The following is a 20,116-nucleotide window of genomic DNA, read 5'->3' as shown; positions in this document are numbered from 1 at the left end:
GTTGTGTTGTTCCGGAAGGCCTTTATTGAGACTTGCACCCCAAGGATCTTACAGTATCAACAAATAGGTTTGACATGATTCTCCTCTTTCAGCATGGTCTTTCCCCCCTGTATGTCACAGCATGAGCCCTCTAAATGAGGGCAAGGGTCCAAGCTTTCCATTTTTTGCCAGGTAGGAACACAGTCAGGGATAGCTGCCTCCTTTATTCCTAGTTCAATCAAATCCAATGCATTGCTAATGTTACTTTCAATACCTCTTGCTAGACTTGTCCTTCGTAGCCCTGATAAAGGAGGGAGCCTTCACTTTTATCTGCTAGCTGCAGCTCTAAGGGATGTTTTGTACCTTGACAGATTGCTGCACTAGATAGCCTGCAACATAAGACAGTATAAATACTTCATCTATTTTGCATAGGGCTTGTTGGTAAAGGGTTTAGGCCCAAGAAGCCTCTTAGCTGTGGGGTTCTGAGACATAAGAAGCTGACCAGCAGGGGACCACAGTGACAGCAGTAATCCAGACAGAATGTGGATGCCGCCTATGTGTGGCTACAATGCTGCTGCTTGTGAGCAGGAGTTGGAAGGTGGGGCAGGGAACTCTCTAAAGTATTGTGATCTTTCTCAAGGAGCTGGAGCTATGGGGTCTATACATCTCTGAGCTGTTTAAAGGAATGTCTTCGTTCTGGCACTGCACCTTTCTTCCTTCATGCCAACACAAACTGCAAATTCGTGAGTAGCACCTTGAGGCCACTGGTGACAGTCACCACAGAAGTGGCTGGATTGAGTTTGAAGGTGTTGGCATCTCCCTTTTTGTAACGATCCCGGAAGATGTAGATGTTGCCATTACAACTAGCAATTTTCCAAAGAGATGGTACTGAGCTCCAGGCATCTGGCAAGCAGAGCCGCGTGAAGCTATCCAACAGAGGGTTATAGCACAGCAGCGAATCCCCCTCTGCTACAATGAACACCAGGTCCTTGTGCACAGCAGCATGCATGCGGCCTGCAAAGGGTAACACGTAAGGCTTTACATGACACTTCTCTGTATTGGTATCGTAACACTGGATAAGCCGAGAGGGCTTGGTAAAGAAATCAAGGTCATTCTCCTCCCCGCCTAACAAATAAATGACACCATTGAGATTTACACCTGTAGCCCCAGACACTGCAACTTCCAGCTGGCTAGTCTCTGTCCATACATTGTCTCTTACTCTGTAGTATATGATGGCATTTGAGAGGATGTCCTGCAGTGTCTTGCCCCCCAGTGAATAGATCGCATCCTTGCTGGGCACAGAAACCAGAGTGTGTTGTAGCCTGTCGCGGGGCAGGGGGGCACACCATTCCCAGTCTATTGTGGTGTTGTTGCATTTCCACATGCGCCGTGGAATGGATCCTCCAACAACATAGAGGTCACTACCGTGCTTGCAAGCTGCAGTGATTTGGTGACACAAACTGTTCTGACCACTAACACTGATGGAGTCATCATCTGCACAATGCAGTGAGACAGCAAGAGAATGTGTACGGGATGACTCCTTTCCAATCAGGTAGATATGAACGTTTTCTCCAATTTCCTAAACAATAAAACAAAAATTGATTAAAGTTGTGCATAGGTATGCATGCAGAAATTCAGTCAAGAGGAGGCCAATGATAAGTGCAAAGAAATACCTACGGCAAATTAGCTTGGGGTTTCACAGCTCAAATTACTAGTAAGCTATTCCACACTTACCACAATGTATTAGGCCACTGATAGCTGACATGCTGGGACTGAAGTCTTTTGTGACTCTTACTTTTTCATTTCATTTTATAACCATAATGTATATAGCTTTCCAGGCCAATGCTTAGCATGCAGAAAGCCTCTGGTTCAATCCCTAACATCCCCAAGTAGAGCTGGAAAAGACTTTTGCCTGAAATTTTTGAGACTTGCTGTCAATCATTACAGACAACTTACTATATTACAAGCAAGATGAAAACTAGATAAACAGTTAAGAAATGGAGGTTCAGTTACTGAATTATGTAGCTAGCAAGTTTAAACTAGCTTTACAATTGAGTATTTTCCAGCAGCTGAGAAGGGAATCCATATATAGGTAATTTGTTTGTGTCCTTAGCCAACTTCCAAGGTGAGCAGGTTATAAACATTTCCACCCACAACCATGATCTAAAGGGTTATTTGAAGCATGTGTATAGAGGGGGGGAAGTTGTTTGTGTCTCCCTTCTGGGCCAGCATGGCTTGGTTTTCCAATCTGATGGGACTGGGATCCTTTTAGTAGAGAGAAGAGAGATCCCAGGGACACTTTCTCCACCCAGACCTTGTACCTTCCTGTTTAACAACTGAAAGAGGAGGGGTCTAGAACATAAAGGCTCTGATTACAGAGCAGTCATTACCTTTCTAAACTAATATAAAACTCGTGCACATTGCACCTATGAAAAAATCTGGAAAACCTTTGTGAGGTGGTGCAGGAAAAGATGAGGACACATTGCATGCAAACATCAAAGTGGGTGTTCATTTTCCTTCAGGATGGTCTGGATTGGGGCTTGACACCTAACACTCCAAAAAGGCGAGTGGCAGCTCTCTCTTCTGGCTCAGGGATGCAAGGGTTGCATATCCTCACATCCTTTTATTATAAGGAGTTACTTGAAACTTCTCCTGGTATATCGTTTTTCTACCTGGGACCTAAACAAGGCCCTCGCAAATTCACATTTCAAGTTTTATAACCATAGCCTTAAAAGTGTCTGAGCCATAAGGTGGTTTTCTTGGTAGTTAATTGCCTCTGCTGTAAGGATTTCAGAGCAGAGAGCCCTGTCATCTTGGAAAGAACTCTGTATCTTCCACTCAGATTCAATGGCCTTCACCCTACATTCATTCCTAAAAGGAATTCTATTTTTCACAGGGCTCAGGAAGTTAATTGCCATCATTTTTGGCCAGGTCCTAAGGAAAAGTAGTGTCACTAGATGTTCATAGGCTGGTGTGAATTTACTTAGGATGAGGAAAGGAGTTGAGACAGTCTGATTCTGTTTTAGCCAAGCACTTTGCAAGAAAAAAATGTCTCCTCAACTCTGTTTTGATGGATATGGACGTGCATAGCTAAGTGCTATGTAGTTTCTGGATCACACTACCAGGAGTGCTTTGACTGCTGCCTTTAGCACTAATGCCCCTTGAGTTGACATCTGCAGAGCAGCAATGACCACCTGTTTTCACATTATTGAAGCGCTACATGAGGATTATGTTTAATTCTGCTGTGTTGTCTTTTGGCAGGAAGTTGCTTTGGCAAGTGGTGCCAAGGTAGGAGGTCCCTGCAGTGGCCTCCTGGCTACTGCTGTTTTATATCCCAGCCACAGATCCCGTCCTCCACTGCAGGAAAACTGAACACTGGACTTACAGTGATAAGTTCATTTTCTGAACCACCACAGTAGTGTATCCATGGTTGGGTGAAATGAGGTTATGATAGTGCAGTTGTTAACTTTCTGCAATTCTAATCTTCTGTTTCATGGGGTATTTTGTTTTCCTTCTTGGGTTTGCCATGCTTTTGTTTTTTTGGTTACAGCTAGCTGTTGTACCTTCTGGAACTGAAAGGGCAAGGCTGATTCTGCCTAGTGGATCGAGTAGGAGAAGCAACCCACCAGTGGATCCTCCTCCACCCCCTGTTGAAAACGAACTTACAATTCTATTATCACATCAGACTAATTGCCACTACTTACATCACTCTAGTGTCAAGAGCAGCCCACGTTTCTAACTATGGAAACCTTTCTACATTGATTACAGTTAAGGGAGGCAGGCTGAAACACTGAGTAGACTGCTTTGTCATGTACCTTTAAACTTGATCGCAGGATCTCTGAGAAACCTGCACGCTCTTCTTTATTGAAGCCAATCCAGGTTTCTATGGCAGCTGCTGGATTCTGTGTACATGGAACCCCATCTGTATGGTTGCAGATAAAAAAAAAGTTTAAAGTATAAAATTTTCATGGCGTGGGCATAGCAAGTACAGTGTTCCCTTTCCCCCCAACACATACCAGGTTTAGCTGGTATAAACAAGAGCAGGAGCCCTTGCATGTTAGCATTCCTATTCTACAGAAGCAGCAAAAATATTTCCTGCCCAAGGCTATCGACTTAATGAATTTGTTATCTGGTAACCATAGCCTCAAGATTATTAACAGGACCAGACTACATTCTCTGCTTGCCACAGTTAAACAGCTAGGCCTTCATTTTGTCCTGCTTAATTTTTTATTTTATTTTTTTTAAAAAAAATCTTGTCATATGTCTCACAAAGAATGACATTTAAGAAGTGATGCTGCAACAGACATGAACTTTGTTGTCATTTTAGAAAAGCTATTCACCAGAACATTTAGTATATTTTTTGGTGACAGTATTGCGTACAAAGAAACTTTTAACCACGTTACAAATCCTGACATGTTTTAAGTTACTGCATTGCATTGCATTGGAAATAATTTTAAATATTCCGTGCTTTCAGTACAATGATGTAAGTCCAGTCAAATACAGTTCCATTGCCTGATTCAATTAAGTACTCCGCTTCCTGCTCTTCAGGATAGCAGGCCTTTGCTTCTGTGGGAAAGCTGGTTCTTGGTTAATCCCATTACTAGTAATAAGATCAGTGGCTGTAGAAACCAGCAGAAGTTAATAGGGATTTCAGTTGAAAAAGTGGGTCAGTAGACCAAACAACAGATAAATCTTAAACTTTATTCAGTATTAATGCTGGCCATTAAGCTTGCTTTTTTCTGAGTTTCCTCTAGCTCTGAGTTCTGGCATTAGCTGCTGCTTAAAGGGAAACTACATACATCATACGCCATCCTGGGCTTTTTTGGGAGGAAGGATGGGATATAAATTGAATAAATAAATATTTAAGACTAAGCAATGTATTGTCTCAGTTTATTTTTTTAATAAACTTTGTAATATAACGATCATGTTACAAATCATAACTAATTATGGCCCTTGTAACTGAGTATTAAAAACTACCTGGAGTACATAGCTGCATAGAATTTTTGAGTTGTGTGTCGAGGTCTTCAGTCTCTAAATCAATTTCAATCTAGTACGTAATTATTCAGGAAGTAATGTCCAATCCCTTTCTAGGTTCTTCAGCACACTGTTCCTCCACCCTCTCATGTAACAAATTCCAAATAAAGTAAACCCAAACAAACTGCAAAAGTAGATATGCAGGTAGAATGCCAGCAGAGGTGTGGGGGGTTGCTTTCCAGTGTATTACACAATTTGTCACGTGCACCATCTATGTCATGGGTAGGCAAACTAAGGCCTGGGGGCCGGATCTGGCCCAATCGCCTTCTAAATCCGGCCCACAGACAGTCCAGGAATCCGCGTGTTTTTACATGAGTAGAACGTGTCCTTTTATTTAAAATGCATCTATGCGTTATTTGTGGGGCATAGGAATTTGTTCATTCCCCCCACAAAAAATATAGTCCAGCCCCCCACAAGGTCTGAGGGGCAGCGGACCAGCCCCCTGCTGAAAAGGTCTGCTGACCCCTGTATGTGGTGTAAAAAATTGGGTTTGTCCTTGATGCAGTGAGCTCTCAGGGAACAGATTCACTCCCTTGAGGCTGACCAAGTGGCTGACCAAGAGAGTATGAGAAAGGAAGAGAGTTTGGTGGACAAGGCCTTCAGGAAGCGTGATAGCTCGTCACGCTCCACGGATGACCGTTCCTTTGCTGTCATGGAAAGGAGGATGCTACTCCTTGGGAGTTGTTTAAAATCACAATATTAGATGCTCAGATTAAGAAAGGTCCCACCAGAGCCAAGAGGTTGCCCACTTGGTTAACACGCAAGTGTTATAAAATGGAAGCCTTGTTCAAATTAGGAGAGCAAAAGGGGAACACAAACTTCAGCAAAAGAAATGCAAGTGGACGAAAAGTGATGCAAAAAAAGAAATTGAGGAGCACATTGCTAAAAACAAAGACCAACAGCAAGAAGTTCTGTAACTACATTAATATCAGAAAACCAGATAGGAGGTGGCTGGACCTTTAGATGACGAAGAGAGCCAGAAGTGGTTGCCATAGGAAACCTAACTATTGGTGGATCTGGGGATTTCCCTTTCAATGCTAATTTTACCAGAGCTGCAGTCAACAAATTTCAGATTTATTCAATTCCTCACAAAGATATACTGACATATGATTTGTCTTCTTGCATGACCACCCAGAGCCGCATACAATTCGCCCTTCCCTCAGCCAAACGTATTAGGTGATGTTGGCTCCCCCTGACATGTTTCCACAGGCCTGGCTAAACATATAGGGCAGGATGCGAGTAACTTGTTTTGTCAGCGTGAGGAATTCCACTTGTGCAATGGAACTTCCACTGTGTGGCCCCTAAATCTGTTCTGGGTTTTTCTCTAGCCCTCTGCAGCTGATTTGGGGAGGGTGCAGGGTGCGCATGGGGGAGAGGAGAATTCTGTTGCACAAGCAGAAATTCTTGCGCTGACGGAACAAGTTCACTGCATTCTGTCCACAAATGCTTCCTATAGAACAATTTTGCGATAGTAAAAATAAAGAGCAGAAGAAAAGGGGTACACCCTTACTACATAAGAGCTGTGTATTAGATGCATGAAGTGAAATATTTTTATAACATTAGTAACAAAAAGGGTATTTGTGGTTATCAGGGTTGAACTATGTGAAACTCAAATGTGAAACACATTAAACTTAAGAATTTGAGATTTAACAGTATATAGCATTACTGAAGAACGCATGGCTACTGTAAAATCTATCTCCAGAAGGAGCTATTTTATTTTGACAAAATGTAATATATTGCTTGACTGTAACAAAACCTCTTAAGCAGCTAGAAAACAAAACACTCTGAACTACATTTTACAGCTTATCAAAACATACTCCTAGGTAACATGAATCAAGATGTAGGTGGTTCTGTCAACAGCAAGCAAAATGGATTTTTGCTATTCCTAGAGATAGCGGACTAAAAAAAGAGCTCCCTCAAGAGAGGATAACAAAGCAGAGCTCTAAGGGTCCGTTTCATGTTCCCCACAGCAGAAAAGCACACAACAGAGCTGTTAGGTCTTAATCCAGAGATTGAGGGGATGGGGTACTTAGAGCTGTGGGTTATAAACAGCTTTCATAACCTCGCTGCTGTGGGGTTTCTGAAGGTGTAAATATGATAGGCAAGACATAGCAAGCTATCTTGCATTCTAGGCCTAGTGGCTTCACAGCAAGATGCTTGCTTGCCATTGGTGATTATGGGTTTGCCCTGCTTGAATGAACAGAAGTCAATGTCTAGAGATCTGCTAACACCCATAGGCAGATAACCCATAAACTACAACAAGGCCCAACAAAGAGCAATAAAGCAATTAAACAGCAATAAAATATATATGAGACAGAAAGATTACATACCAGTAGTACAGTAGTATAGTCCAGCTACTAAAAGCCAAAAGCCCTTTTAAATGGAAAGAGCTTTGCACTGCAGCAGATGGTCAAGGAGAGGGCAGTATCAACATCCAGGGAGTTCCAACAAAAAACCTTCCCCTTCATTCCAACTAAATGAATGTAGAACCAACAAAAGGCCTCTGCAGAGTATTTGAATGCATGGGTAAGCTAATACAGGAGAAATTTATCCTGTCCCCAAACCATATAGGGTTTTAAGATCGTAACTAGTGGTTCTACTTTGGTGGATACTGCCCCCTAGTTCTAGGTTGGATATACTACTGGCTATTACAGTGGTACCTCGAGTTACATACACTTCAGGTTACAGACTCCGCTAACCCAGAAATAGTACCTCGGGTTAAGAACTTTGCTTCAGAATGAGAACAGAAATCGTGCTCCGACGGCGCGGCAGCAGCGGGAGGCCCCATTAGCTAAAGTGGTGCTTCAGGTTAAGAACAGTTTCAGGTTAAGAATGAACCTCCGGAATGAATTAAGTACTTAACCCGAGGTACCACTGTATTTAGTTGAAGCTTCAATTTACTAGCTGCCATCCAGCCCATTTCTATTAATGATTTCTATTTCTATTAAAACTGCTAGTTTCCCTGGAATGTGATGAATGAGTAGGATGTAATCTGCACACTGATTGCATAGACCTCCAAATCTCTATATCACCACTTCTAGTGGTTTCATGTAGATACTAAACAACAAGGGTATAGAAATGTGTAAAACAAATTACAATTGGGAAAGGGGGCGGGAATCAGAACAGAGCCCAGTGGAACTTCATAAGCAAAAGAGATGAGAAGGAGGCCCCCAGTACCACCTTAAAGAACTGTTACTCCAGGAAAGACTAGAATCTGTTTTAAAAGTGCTTCCAAGCCTCATCTTCACTAAATAACCTGGAATACCACAAGTTATTGTACCAAAAGCCTCTGAGAGGTGCAGCAGATCCAACAGGAAGGTGCTCCTCCTGTCCACTTTAGAGCCATGTACCTGGGCAATCAAAGGCATCGGATTCAAAACTAGGTCTGAAACTGAAATGCAGTGGTACTAATCCATCTCTCTCTCAGAAAGGCCTTAGTAACCACAGGTCTCAGTAACCATTCTACCTACCTGAGACAATATCTGTCAGGAGACGGAGAGGAAGGTGCAGAAACTCCTCAGTTTCTTGAAGTTGTGATAAGTATGACTTGGCACAGTGCTTGGCAGCTGTATAGAGCTCCACATCACTGTGCTGATCAGCCAACCACATAATTTGCAAACAGTTTTTCACTTGCACTGTTCGAGCCAAGAAACGGGAGCATTCCTCAAAGAGGGCAGTTAGTTGGTACATATCTGCTACTTCGTAAGTCTCCTGCAAATCTTCTGCCCTCAACTTTACAGTTCCATAATAAATGTAGTCCACAAGGAGCTGAAAGACACTCTCACTAACATCTTGTAACTCAATCACCCGGTTATGTGCCTCCTTCAGATTGGAAGTGAACATAGAACGAAAGAAGCAGCTCTGAGCTGAGAGAACTAGCCGGTGCAGTTGGAATTCTTTGCCTTCTACAGAGATGGTGACATCTGCAAAGAGCTCATCCTCTAAGCACAACTTCATAATTCCTTGGGCCACACGGCCTGAATGAGAACGGTCAGTGAAAGTGTAATTTACAAAGTAGTTCTCAGTTAAGGAATTTCCAGTTTCCTCTGTTGAGGAACCTCCAGTCTCCTCCAGTGAGTCCATGTTGCCGCTTAGATCTGACCTCCAGTAATCTGAAATACAACAGACATTGGAGATTCTTTTATCACAGACTTGTGCTGTACTGTATCTCAACTAAAGCAAACAAATAAAAAGAAAAAGAAAGGAAAAACAAATGCTACAGATAAGGAACACATGTCCTATCATGTAGAAATAGCAGCCAAAAGATTGTGTTACTTATTTGAGTACCAGTGTTTTGTATCCAAGTAACACCATAACAGGATCAAGTCATTTATGTAGTATGTGACATAGTGCACCATATTTACAAGAACTCAAAAGTTAGACCAATCCTTAAATGGTGGGTAATCACAGATTACAAGACTTCGTAGAGTATGAGGAACATACTGGGAATACACCCCAGTATGAGTCAATTGAACTTGGCTAACCTGAAGAGAAGTACTCTTAACAAGGGTTCCTTTTCCCATGAACTGCGGGAAGTTTATGTTGTTTTAAAAACCATCCCCAAAATATTGTACAGATATCACCAGAACACTAAAAAGCTCAGAAGCCTTTTGTGCTCTGCTTACATGGTGAGCGCATTACAACTGCAATATATGAAGAATAACAAATGTGCATTTTGAAAGACGTGTACAAGTTGTACACCGACATCGGGAAGTTTGTGATGGGTTGGGTTTGACTGCCGTGCATACACCATCTTTAAAAAGGTACGTTTGGTTTCTATGGTGCATGAAGAGGCCCTAAAGACAACCGAGGCTGATGGAAGGGGAAAGCTGACCATTGGGCAGATCAAAAGCAAGGCAGTGCAATTCTTCGTGAGGCTACTCAGAAGTGAGACCCCTAGAGTACAATGAGACCTAGACCAAGCAATGTACTCTATAGCAGTGTTTCCCAACCGGTGTTTCGCGGCACACTACTGTGCCGTGAGACATTGGCTGGTGTGCCGTGGGAGGGAGGCGGGCGAGGCGGGCGGTGAGAGGCGGCGGCGGCGAGGATCCGCGTCGAGCCGGGGGCGGCTCCGCGGTGGTGGTGCCGAGCGGCGGGGCAGCGCGTGCAAAAGGGAGGAGCGCGAGACAGCGGAGGAGGAGGAGGCCGGCATGTCCGGGCAGCAGCAGCAACAACAGCAGCAGCAACTCCCGGCGACGGCTCCTCAAGCCCCGCCGCCGCCCCCTCCTCCGCCCGCTATCGCCGCCACCACCACAACAGCCGCTGCCGTCCCTCAGTCCCTCGCTCTGCTGCCTCCTCCCACCCCCAAAGCTTGGAGGTTCCCCGGCAAGGGGGAGGGGAAAAACTTTCACTTTCGTGCGTCCCTCCCGGCGTGACGCTGCGCGCTGACGTCACGGGGCGGGGCTTTAATGGTGGTGTGCCGCGAGATTTTTTTCAGTAAACAGGTGTGCCGTTGCCCAAAAAAGTTTGGGAAACACTGCTCTATAGCAATGCAGCCCAGTCTAAAATTGCCTGCGGCTGTTTCGGTATCTGCTTTAAAGCAGATAGGGCTCAATGAGCTGCCAGGGACGGTATCTGGAAACAGGTCTCTCGATGCTTTTGCTCACTGAGCGGAGGCGCCCCGTCCCAACATCGTGACAAACGTAACTGGAACGGAGATCCCGGGCGATTCTGCACCGAGTGCGGCGGCGCCGAGCTCCCGAGCGAGCCCAGCCCTTCACGGGGCCCTCGAGCCGGGCCCTGAGGCGCCTCGTTGGAAGGCGGCTCCGGCGCCGCCGCCTCCCGGCGTCCGGGTGCGCCGCCCCACCCCCCTGGCGGACGGCAACCGAACCTTCCCGCCCCCGCAACGGGCAGGGCTGAGCCCCGAGGAGAGAAGCGCCCCGGCCTCGGCGGGCGGCAGCTCTTACTTGAGGCGCCTCCCTTCATTCCGCCGGCTCGGAACTTCGCACCGGGAATGGCTCAGGGGGACGCCAGAAGGGGCTGCACTTCCCGACGCCGCTCTTTTAAGCGCTCCCGGAAGCTGGCCGATCACCCGATCCGCCCGCGCGCGCCTCTGACTTCCGGATCATTTCGTCCAGCCCCGCTCGCGCGGATTGGTTTTCCGGTGGTGGAAGCTTGCGCGAGCGGGACGCAGCGCTTTCTGCTACGTCGGACCAATAGGAGAGAGCGCTCGATGGCGCGCGTGCGCCTTACGAGTTCGCTCGGTGTCCTTGTGAGGCTCCGGCTGTGGACCCTGAGCAGGCAAAGATGTTAGCGGCCGCGCTGGGGCTGGCTCGGGCCGGCCTGAGAGGTGAGCCTGCGACTTGGCGGGGTCTGTTGGGAGGAGGAGACTGAGGGCTTCCCGTCTGGAGGGGCTGTGGCCCTTGCTGGTGAGGGGACGCTGGGGTGTTTGTCTGCAGAGGGCATAGCCTCCTTTCCTCCCTCCTTCCTAAAGGATTCTGGGAGCTGTAGTTCCGTCAGGAGCGGGCCGGGCTTTGCTGCGGTGTTCTCAGCTCTCTCACGAAACGACAGTTCCCAGAATGCTTTGGAGGTCGCCATGATGGGGAAAGCGATGCGAAACAGTTGGCGTTCTGTCCACCGATTCACCGCCTCCTGCTGTCTCCGCCGCCGCCGCACACTTTGCTCCTCGAAATCCTGGTTTAGGTTATGCCAAATAAATGGACAAACCACAAAACGAGCGCACGGGTCAATACTTACCGAGCTAGATGGGTCAGTTATCGGTCTTGGCCCGAGGCAGTCCCCTGCTGGGTTTTTGGTTTTAAACTTTTCAGCAGCATCTGGAGGGACACTGGTAACTGCAGTTGATCCCTGTTTTATAAAACTGTTCTCAGTGTGAGTTCACAGTGCAGTCCTTGGTTTTCTACAAGCGTAAGGAGAACCCTGCTGGATCAGTCCAAAGCCCCAGCTATAGTTCAGCATTCTGTTCTCACACTGATAAGCCAAATGCCTATAGAAACCCTGCAAGCATTTGACACCACTCACACTTCCCAGTAATTAGCGCTCCACTTTAAAAAAAATGCATGGAAGGGATCTATATGAAATCCACACGTGCTGTCATCACACAATAAAATCTATACATGGGTTTTTAAACCATTTAAAATAATTCTTAAGGGTGGTATAAGAATATAAGAAATAAAAATAAAATAAGGTATTTCCATTTATTTCTTATATATTTATACCACCCTTAATCAAAAGATGAAAAGATTTTATGTATAGGTGTTAGTAAAATGTGGAGCAGGCCTGATATAGATGTTTCAAGTATTCTTTTGGGCCCTGAGTTTGTGTATCCTAGTCAACAGTTTCCTGCTGAGCCGAACAGTAGACTTTAATCTTTTCAGTCCTAGTAAGCACTTTTAAACCAAACAGTCATTTGGGGACCCATTTCTTAATCTTTTACTATATATTTGCATGATGGTAGTGCTCCTATTGTAATATACTTCAGATTAGTCCACCAGTTGAAGACCAGTGCTGTAGATGCTATGTTTCAGCACTCCATTCTAAACTAGATTATCTTGACTGCAATCCTACTCACAATTGGTCTGCTTAAATACCTTTAATTCCATGTTTATTACTGCTTGCAGAAATGTATATTAATGTACCATCTTGCTTTTATTATTTGTACATTTTTATGGTATATTTGAAGCTACTTCTTTGTGGAGATCAGTAGATGCTATGGCTGTAAATAATGGCAATTTAACACTTTCCCCACTCTTTATAGTTTCTGGGCGATCTGCAATGCTACTGCAAGCTCGGTTTGAAGGGAATACTGCAGTGACTCAACGTAAGTCTGACTTGCTTAGTGTTTCATCAACTCATCCTTTATTTTGCATTACAATAAGTACAGTTTTGTTAAGTGAAAACTATGCACCACCTGATTGTAAGCAGATGAAGTTTGATGTTAAAAAGGACATGTGCAAATGACTTCATCTCATTCATTCTTAAGTTCCTGGTAAACTTAATGTTTATAGAGGCTCCCTGATTTCTGAGACAATACTATCAGTTTCGTGGACACTGAATACTTACTAGGCATTATATTATCTGTCAGGCATGCACTAATCTGCTGTAGAGTTTGAATAATTATGTTTTCTATCATGCTGATTGGCCCACTCCCCTCCAAAAAAGAACCCCACACACAGCAGAAAAGTTAATGGTACAATAGGTATATCTGACCATGTTGACCAGTGTTGAACTGCTCCCATCCCTGTGATAGCAGTTGGAATAACATTGAGCTGGCTTGGCTATGAGCTGGTGCTGTTCTTTTTAGAATTCACCACCGTAAACTTTCTTTTCAGCTACTGTTAGACCAAAGGATGAAGTGACACAAAAGCAGCTGTGTGCTTTTGGAGAATATGTGGCTGAAATTCTGCCCAAGTATGTTCAACAAGTCCAGGTGGGTTCCATCAACTGTATCATTCTCTCTTGAAACTGTAATAGGCAGTACTAAGTCTTTTCTGAAAGCTAATGAGTGCTACAAGGAGCTGGAAAGGTATACAATTGTTCCTTGGTCTGCTGTTATGCAGCTTGAACTGCTTACAGTTTTCAGCACATCTATTTGGAAGTCATTTCATTGGTTTTAATGAGATTTCTATCTAAGTATGTGTGCTTAGAATTTGGATGAAGTTGATCCATACAAAATTTTACTATTTCTCATTTTAACAGGTGACATGTTTCAACGAGCTAGAAATCTTAATTCATCCAGATGGGATCATTCCAGTTTTGACCTTTCTTAAAGATCACACCAACGCCCAGTTCAAAAACTTAGCTGATCTGACGGCAATCGATGTTCCATCTCGACAGAACCGCTTTGAGGTAGGAGCTGCTCTTCAAGCTATGCTACAAAGAAGATTCTAAGGAAGACGCAGTCTTCCCAAAAAATTCACATGGCTAAACAAGAATGTGAGAGTATCCTAGTTTCCCCCCATGTTGGTGCCCCAGCCCTCAGTTTTGCTGACTGCCTTGGCTTTATGCTCACTGACTACTAGTATATTACTTCTGGGTTACTTTCTCAGTTTTTGTTCTGTTGATCTATGTAGTCGCTGATCTAGAAATGGTGGTTGTGCTTAACAGTGTGATGTTAGTGACATTTGTTTTGGGAGAGAATTCTGTTGCTTAAACAGCTAATTGACCTGCTTAGTCATCAAGCAATGTCTTGGGAAGCAGCAGCACCTGTTTCCAGAAGTGGATACTTATAAATATACCTGAAAATATATTAGTTTGACAGAAGGGAAGCTATAATTTTACTTGTGGGACCCTCTTAGTTACAGCATCTGACAGCTCTGTACAGTCCAACAGAGTTATAACTTCTTTTTTCTTTGCCTCGACCATTCACACATATATAAATGTCTTCATAGATTGACCTAAATATAGCAATTCAAATTCTTCTCTAGCTCAAATTAGTTTAAATTGTGTTTCATCAGTGTAATACAATATCCAACTGAACAAAAAGTAATAATAATAATAATAATAATAATAATAATAATAATAATTTATTATTTATACCCCACCCATCTGGCTGGGCCTCCCCAACCACTCTGGGCGGCTTCCATAAAACCCAAAAATACAGTAAAATATCACACGTTAAAAACTTCCCTGAACAGGGCTGCCTTAAGATGTCTTCTAAATGTCAGGTAGTTGTTTATCGCTTTGACATCTGCTGGAAGGGCGTTCCACAGGGCGGGCGCCACTACCGAGAAGGCCCTCTGCCTGGTTCCCTGTAGCTTTGCTTCTCGCAATGAGGGAACCGCCAGAAGGCCCTCGGCGCTGGACCTCAGCGTCCGGGCAGAATGATGGGGGTGGAGACGCTCCTTCAGGTATACTGGACCGAGGCCGTTTAGGGCTTTAAAGGTCAGCACCAACACTTTGAATTGTGCTCGGAAACGTACTGGGAGCCAATGTAGGTCTTTCAAGACCGGTGTTATGTGGTCTCGGCGGCCGCCCCCAGTCACCAGTCTAGCTGCCGCATTCTGGATTAGTTGTAGTTTCCGAGTCACCTTCAAAGGTAGCCCCACGTAGAGTGCATTGCAGTAGTCCAAGCGGGAGATAACCAGAGCATGCACCACTCTGGCAAGACAGTCCGCAGGCAGATAGGGTCTCAGCCTACGTACCAGATGGAGCTGGTAAACAGCTGCCCTGGACACAGATTTGACCTGTGCCTCCATGGACAGCTGTGAGTCCAAAATGACTCCCAGGCTGCGCACCTGGTCCTTCAGGGGCACAGTTACCCCATTCAGGACCAGGGAATCCTCCACACCTGCCCGCCTCCTGTCCCCCAAAAACAGTACTTCTGTCTTGTCAGGATTCAACCTCAATCTGTTAGCCGCCATCTATCTTCCAACCGCCTCCAGACACTCACGCAGTACCTTCACCGCCTTCACTGGTTCTGATTTAAAAGAGAGGTAGAGCTGTATTTAAATTTAAATCACATTTGTATCACATTTCATCTATGTTGTGGGTTTGTAGTACTTCCAGCCACAGTGCTGCAAACTTTGACAGATGGGCTCTTAAGAAATCTGTATATCTTGGGAATAAACCAGAGATACAGTGGTACCTCGGGTTACATACGCTTCAGGTTACATACCCTTCAGGTTACAGACTCCGCTAACCCAGAAATAGTACCTCGGGTTAAGAACTTTGCTTCAGGATGAGAACAGAAATTGTGCGGCGGCACAGCAGCAGGGGTGGTGCTTCAGGTTAAGAACGGACCTCCGGAACGAATTAAGTACTTAACCCGAGGAACCACTGTATATGATCATTATCAGAAGTAGCCATTTCTTCATGTATAGACAAGACCTTTTGTTGCATATACTGTTAGCTTTGGAAATCATTTCAACATTAAGGAACTTTTTTTTAAAAAAAAATTCCCTGTGTCTTTTTTTATGTGGCTGTACTATAATCATACATGTTATTCTTTTTGTGATGTCACAATCTGATAAGGTGTACTAATACATGAAAATGCTGTTTTTTACCTTTTCCTTTTAGATTGTCTATAATCTCTTATCCATAGCCTATAATTCCCGGATTCGTGTGAAAACATATACTGACGAATTGACACCCATTGAATCAGCAGTCCCAGTGCACCAAGCAGCAAACTGGTATGAAAGAGAGGTAAGCTGCAAGGTGGTTGATATTTGATAAGAGGGGACAGATCTGGTATGTTTTCTTGGAAGAAGAGGGAGCCCACTGTTTAATTTGAGTTGAACACAGTCCCTGTGGCCCAGGTTGCCCTAAAGGGCCTGGTGCTGCTCGCAGTTTTCTGTGTGCACATTCCTATTCTACAAACATCACATTCTGTCCCTTTTGGCTCAATGGCCCTTTAGGTGTTGATCAGTGATCACTCCTTCCCAATGACATGATCTCAATTCTATAGGCCTTAAGGTCCTGGATAACTTCTGTCTGGCATTATTTGGAGAGTGTTTGTTGCCATTTCAGGACAATTGAAACCACTTAGATGTTTTATCCAAGCAGCATATAAATGATGTAAAATAGTAGAGTTTAAGCAAGTGATCGATGTATTTTTAAATCTTCAGCATTTATACGATTGAATCTCACTTGCTGCCTTGCCTATGAGGTGTCTCAGCCAGCTAGCAATGAGTGTCTGATGCTTTGTATGTGTGAGGTAATAAAAATGTTCATATAAATCGGTCCAAGCTAGGTTTCAAAACGCTATACTTTGTAAAAGGCGAAAAATTTATACAATCTGAGGAGAAGCCAGGGAGAAACATTGGAAGAATGATTTGAAGTTTACTGCATGCTACACACTGAAAGAAAACTCTATGAAAATGATCCATAGATGGTATCTAACTCTGTGTAGATTGGCTAAAATGTATAATGTAGAATTGGATTTGTGTTGGAAATATAAAGAAGTAGAAGGAACTTTATTTCATATGTGGTGAGCATGCAAAAATGTAAAAGAATATTGGGAAATGATATATAATGAGATGAAAAAAACGTTCAAAACAACATTCCGGGGGGGGGGGGGACAGGCATTTTTGTCAGGAATTATTCAGACAGAGGTTCCTAGGAGACAAAAAAATTATTTAATTATGCAACTACAGTGGCTTGGATCTTGCTAGCCCAAAAATGGAAAGTGAGGGGTGTCCCCAGCAAGGAGGATTGGCAACTTAAGATGTTAGAATATTCAGAGTTAGTGGGTCTAACAAGTAGAATAAGAGAATAAAAAGAACAGGTATTAAAGGAGGAGTTGAAATTTTTTGTCGGGTATATTGAAAATAATTGTGAACAATTGAAAACGCTGACAGTATTAAAGTAAATTCAACAGTATAATTTGAAGTGATGTAAGATAGGAAAATAGAATTAGATGGATATATCAATATATGGAGGAATGGTGAGAAAGTTAAATGATCCTTGGAAGGGGAGGGAAGTCAATAAATGTATGGTATAATAAAATATGTTTAATTTGTGTTGTAAAATTTGAATATATATATATGACCAAAATTGATATACTTTGCTGTTTCTTTACTTGATTCCCATATTCATAGGTTTGGGATATGTATGGAGTGTTCTTTGCTAACCACCCTGATCTGAGGCGAATCCTCACAGACTACGGGTTTGAGGGTCATCCCTTCCGGAAGGACTTCCCTCTTTCTGGATATGTGGAGGTAAGAGCATTTGGAAAAGCTAGACTCAACTGCAGAATCCTTCCAGAGGCCCAGTATGGCATAGTGGTTCAAGTGTTGGACTAGAGCATGGTTCGAAGCTCAAGGAGGTCCTGTAGGCCAGTCAGCAGCTCTCAGCCTAATTCTCACAGGGTTGTGGGAAGGATATAATAGGGAAGGGGAGAAGCATGTATGAGCTCTGTGGCTGAAAGGTGGGATATAAATGTAATATTAAATAAACATCAAACCCTATAATTGAAGTCTTACTCTGCTGTACAGGCAACAGAGAATTCAAGAAAAGGGAAAGGAAGCTCACCTGTTTGTGGATATGTTCTCCGATATTTGTTCATTAGCTTCCTTAGGGCAATGGTTCTGCTGCTGCATGTTGTACCCTTGGTTTATGAGTTCCTATTTTGCATGGATGAAGTCATGTCCTGGACGTGGGAGGAACTTCATCCTCAGAAGGGACATTGACTCTGCTGGCAATGCTTTTGATTGGGGTGGGTGGGTGGGTTAACTCTTTCCTGCCTGGTCTCCTGCCCTGTGACCAAAAGTCCATGTATTAAGCACCCTCTGAGACATGCCTTTGATTAAGTGCCTTTGATGCTACATAATATAATGTCCTGAGAATCCTACACTTTATGACTTTTGGGCTCACAAACCACTTGAGAAGCTTTAGCACAGGCATAGGCAAACTCGGCCCTCCAGATGTTTTGGGACTACAACTCTCATCATCCCTGACCACTGGTCCTGTTAGCTAGGCATGATAGGAGTTGTAGATTTGGAGATAACTGCTTTTATCGCCTAACTGGAAAATTTAACTAACTGGAAAATTGACTGTTGATCTATACTAAGCAACCTACAAACGAGGAGGAAGCTTAATTCTAAAATTCCAGGTATGTTTTTGTAGTTGACCGCCATCACCATCGCTCATCTTAATGCCTTTTCTCCTCCTTCAGGTCAGGTATGATGATGAGGTGAAGCGAGTGGTGGCAGAGCCTGTGGAGCTGTCTCAGGAGTTCCGCAAATTTGATCTGAACAGTCCCTGGGAGACTTTCCCTGCCTATCGCGAGGCTCCGCAAACCATCAAGATAGAGGCAGGAGAGAAGAAAGGAGATGAGAAATAGCAGCAGGAAAGAAGGAGAGGAAGCCAGAGATATCCTTGTGTCACCACCTTCCTGTTTGATCTAAGTATTTATATATATTAAATATCAATAAAAAAACTTGACATAAGGTTTTTTGTCTGTCTGATATGTGCGGGAAATGCAGCTTTCAGACTGGCTGTGAAACATGCATAAGGTGTTATTAATATCCAGAAGATTGGAGCAGGGTTCAAGGTATACAAAGGAGCAGCAGGGAAGAGTACAAAAAACTGGGGAGGTTGTGTTTTTTGTTTTTTAAAAGAGCACTATGAGAACAGTAGACTCTGCTTCCCTTCAGGAAAGAAACAAAAACCTCAAGAAAGAAGGATCCCATGCTTTATGACCATCAACTGTTTGCAAGCACAGACTCTCAGTTGCCCAGAGACACTGCAGGCACCAAAGTTCCAGCCTTGCTTTTTCAGTTTTTGGTAAAAGGCTCCATTCTAGAATTATTGAATACTCTGTGTAGCTGGAAAACTGATATTTTTTGTTGAAACAAGCAAAACGGGTCGCATTCAACTGCTAGTGCAGCAGACTTCCACGTGCACAGTGGAACTTCCCTTCCTCTCCCCTGTGCCCCCACCCTCAAAATATCCAGAAAGACCCTCAAGCCGATTTTGAGGCTATGGGGGAGCAGAGAGGAAGGAGAAGTCCCATGGAACTCTGCACACAAAGTCTATTGGATTGTTAGGCCTATTTGTGTGTCTTCAAACAAGCTGTGGTCACGCAGCTGCTGTTGGAGGACACTGGCAGCAGTGTCTGCGGGTTATTGAGAAATTCTCTAGGCCATGAAGTTGGATACATTTTATTAATGTCTCTATCTGCCAATTCATTTGTGACCCCCCCACCCCAATATGCTGCAGTAAATGTGACCGCAAGCATATGGCTTTGTTATTCAATAATGAATGTGGCCATAAAGGAGGCTGCTCTTTGAAATGTGGAGCAATATGAGTTGTGGTTTTCTGGTTGCCCCTCTACTAAGAATAAACATTAAGCACCAAAAGTGAGCCAAACACTCTGCAGAAGCAAGACATAGATCGTTGCAGGGCTTAGGACAGGAATGGGGAGGCTGTGGCCTTCTGGATGTTGGACCCCCAGTTCTCACCAGCCCCAGCCAACATGGCTAATAGTCAAGGATGATGGGAATTGCGGTCCAGAAACATCAGGAAGGCCACAGGTTCCCCATCCCTGAGCATAGGCTGTAACATAGAGGACTGGGTGTGATATAAGAGAAGGGGGAGGATGAGTGGGTGGAGGGCTGCAAACAATAGATTTAATTTGACCTCAGATATATTATATGGAACGTTTCCTTTCTTGAGGGTTTGAACCCAGAACAATGTTTGG

General features: G+C 44.0%; 2 protein-coding genes across 5 annotated transcripts; one reads left to right on the top strand and one right to left on the bottom strand.

Annotated features, from left to right (window-relative positions):
• Position 1: 1 nt before the first annotated feature.
• Positions 2-11,063, bottom strand: KBTBD4 (kelch repeat and BTB domain containing 4). 3 transcript variants are annotated; one of them, XM_083460462.1, is made up of 4 exons: positions 10,923-11,063; positions 8,484-9,125; positions 3,795-3,901; positions 2-1,558 (listed from the first exon to the last, which is right to left on the bottom strand). In XM_083460462.1, exons 1-4 carry the CDS (start codon positions 10,939-10,941, stop codon positions 698-700), a joined length of 1,629 nt encoding a protein of 542 aa, XP_083316588.1. In that variant the 5' UTR covers positions 10,942-11,063; the 3' UTR covers positions 2-697. The 3 variants fall into 3 exon arrangements, with proteins under 3 accessions (XP_083316588.1, XP_083316590.1, XP_083316589.1); XM_083460464.1 differs by lacking the exon at positions 10,923-11,063 and adding an exon at positions 10,494-10,858 and having other exon boundaries at positions 8,484-9,945; XM_083460463.1 differs by lacking the exon at positions 10,923-11,063 and adding an exon at positions 10,623-10,736.
• Positions 11,064-11,175: 112 nt separating this feature from the next.
• NDUFS3 (NADH:ubiquinone oxidoreductase core subunit S3) lies at positions 11,176-18,863 on the top strand. 2 transcript variants are annotated; one of them, XM_083461640.1, is made up of 7 exons: positions 11,176-11,305; positions 12,734-12,796; positions 13,308-13,405; positions 13,675-13,824; positions 15,994-16,119; positions 17,514-17,633; positions 18,590-18,863. In XM_083461640.1, exons 1-7 carry the CDS (start codon positions 11,263-11,265, stop codon positions 18,755-18,757), a joined length of 768 nt encoding a protein of 255 aa, XP_083317766.1. In that variant the 5' UTR covers positions 11,176-11,262; the 3' UTR covers positions 18,758-18,863. The 2 variants fall into 2 exon arrangements, with proteins under 2 accessions (XP_083317766.1, XP_083317767.1); XM_083461641.1 differs by lacking the exon at positions 11,176-11,305 and adding an exon at positions 11,618-11,724.
• Positions 18,864-20,116: the final 1,253 nt, after the last annotated feature.

The sequence above is a fragment of the Podarcis liolepis genome, assembly GCF_965112155.1.
Source record: "Podarcis liolepis genome assembly, chromosome: 1".
Taxonomy (NCBI): Eukaryota; Metazoa; Chordata; class Lepidosauria; order Squamata; family Lacertidae; genus Podarcis; species Podarcis liolepis.
The sequence above is the reverse complement of the archived record's forward strand: the minus strand, read 5'-3'. Positions and strand labels throughout refer to the sequence as shown.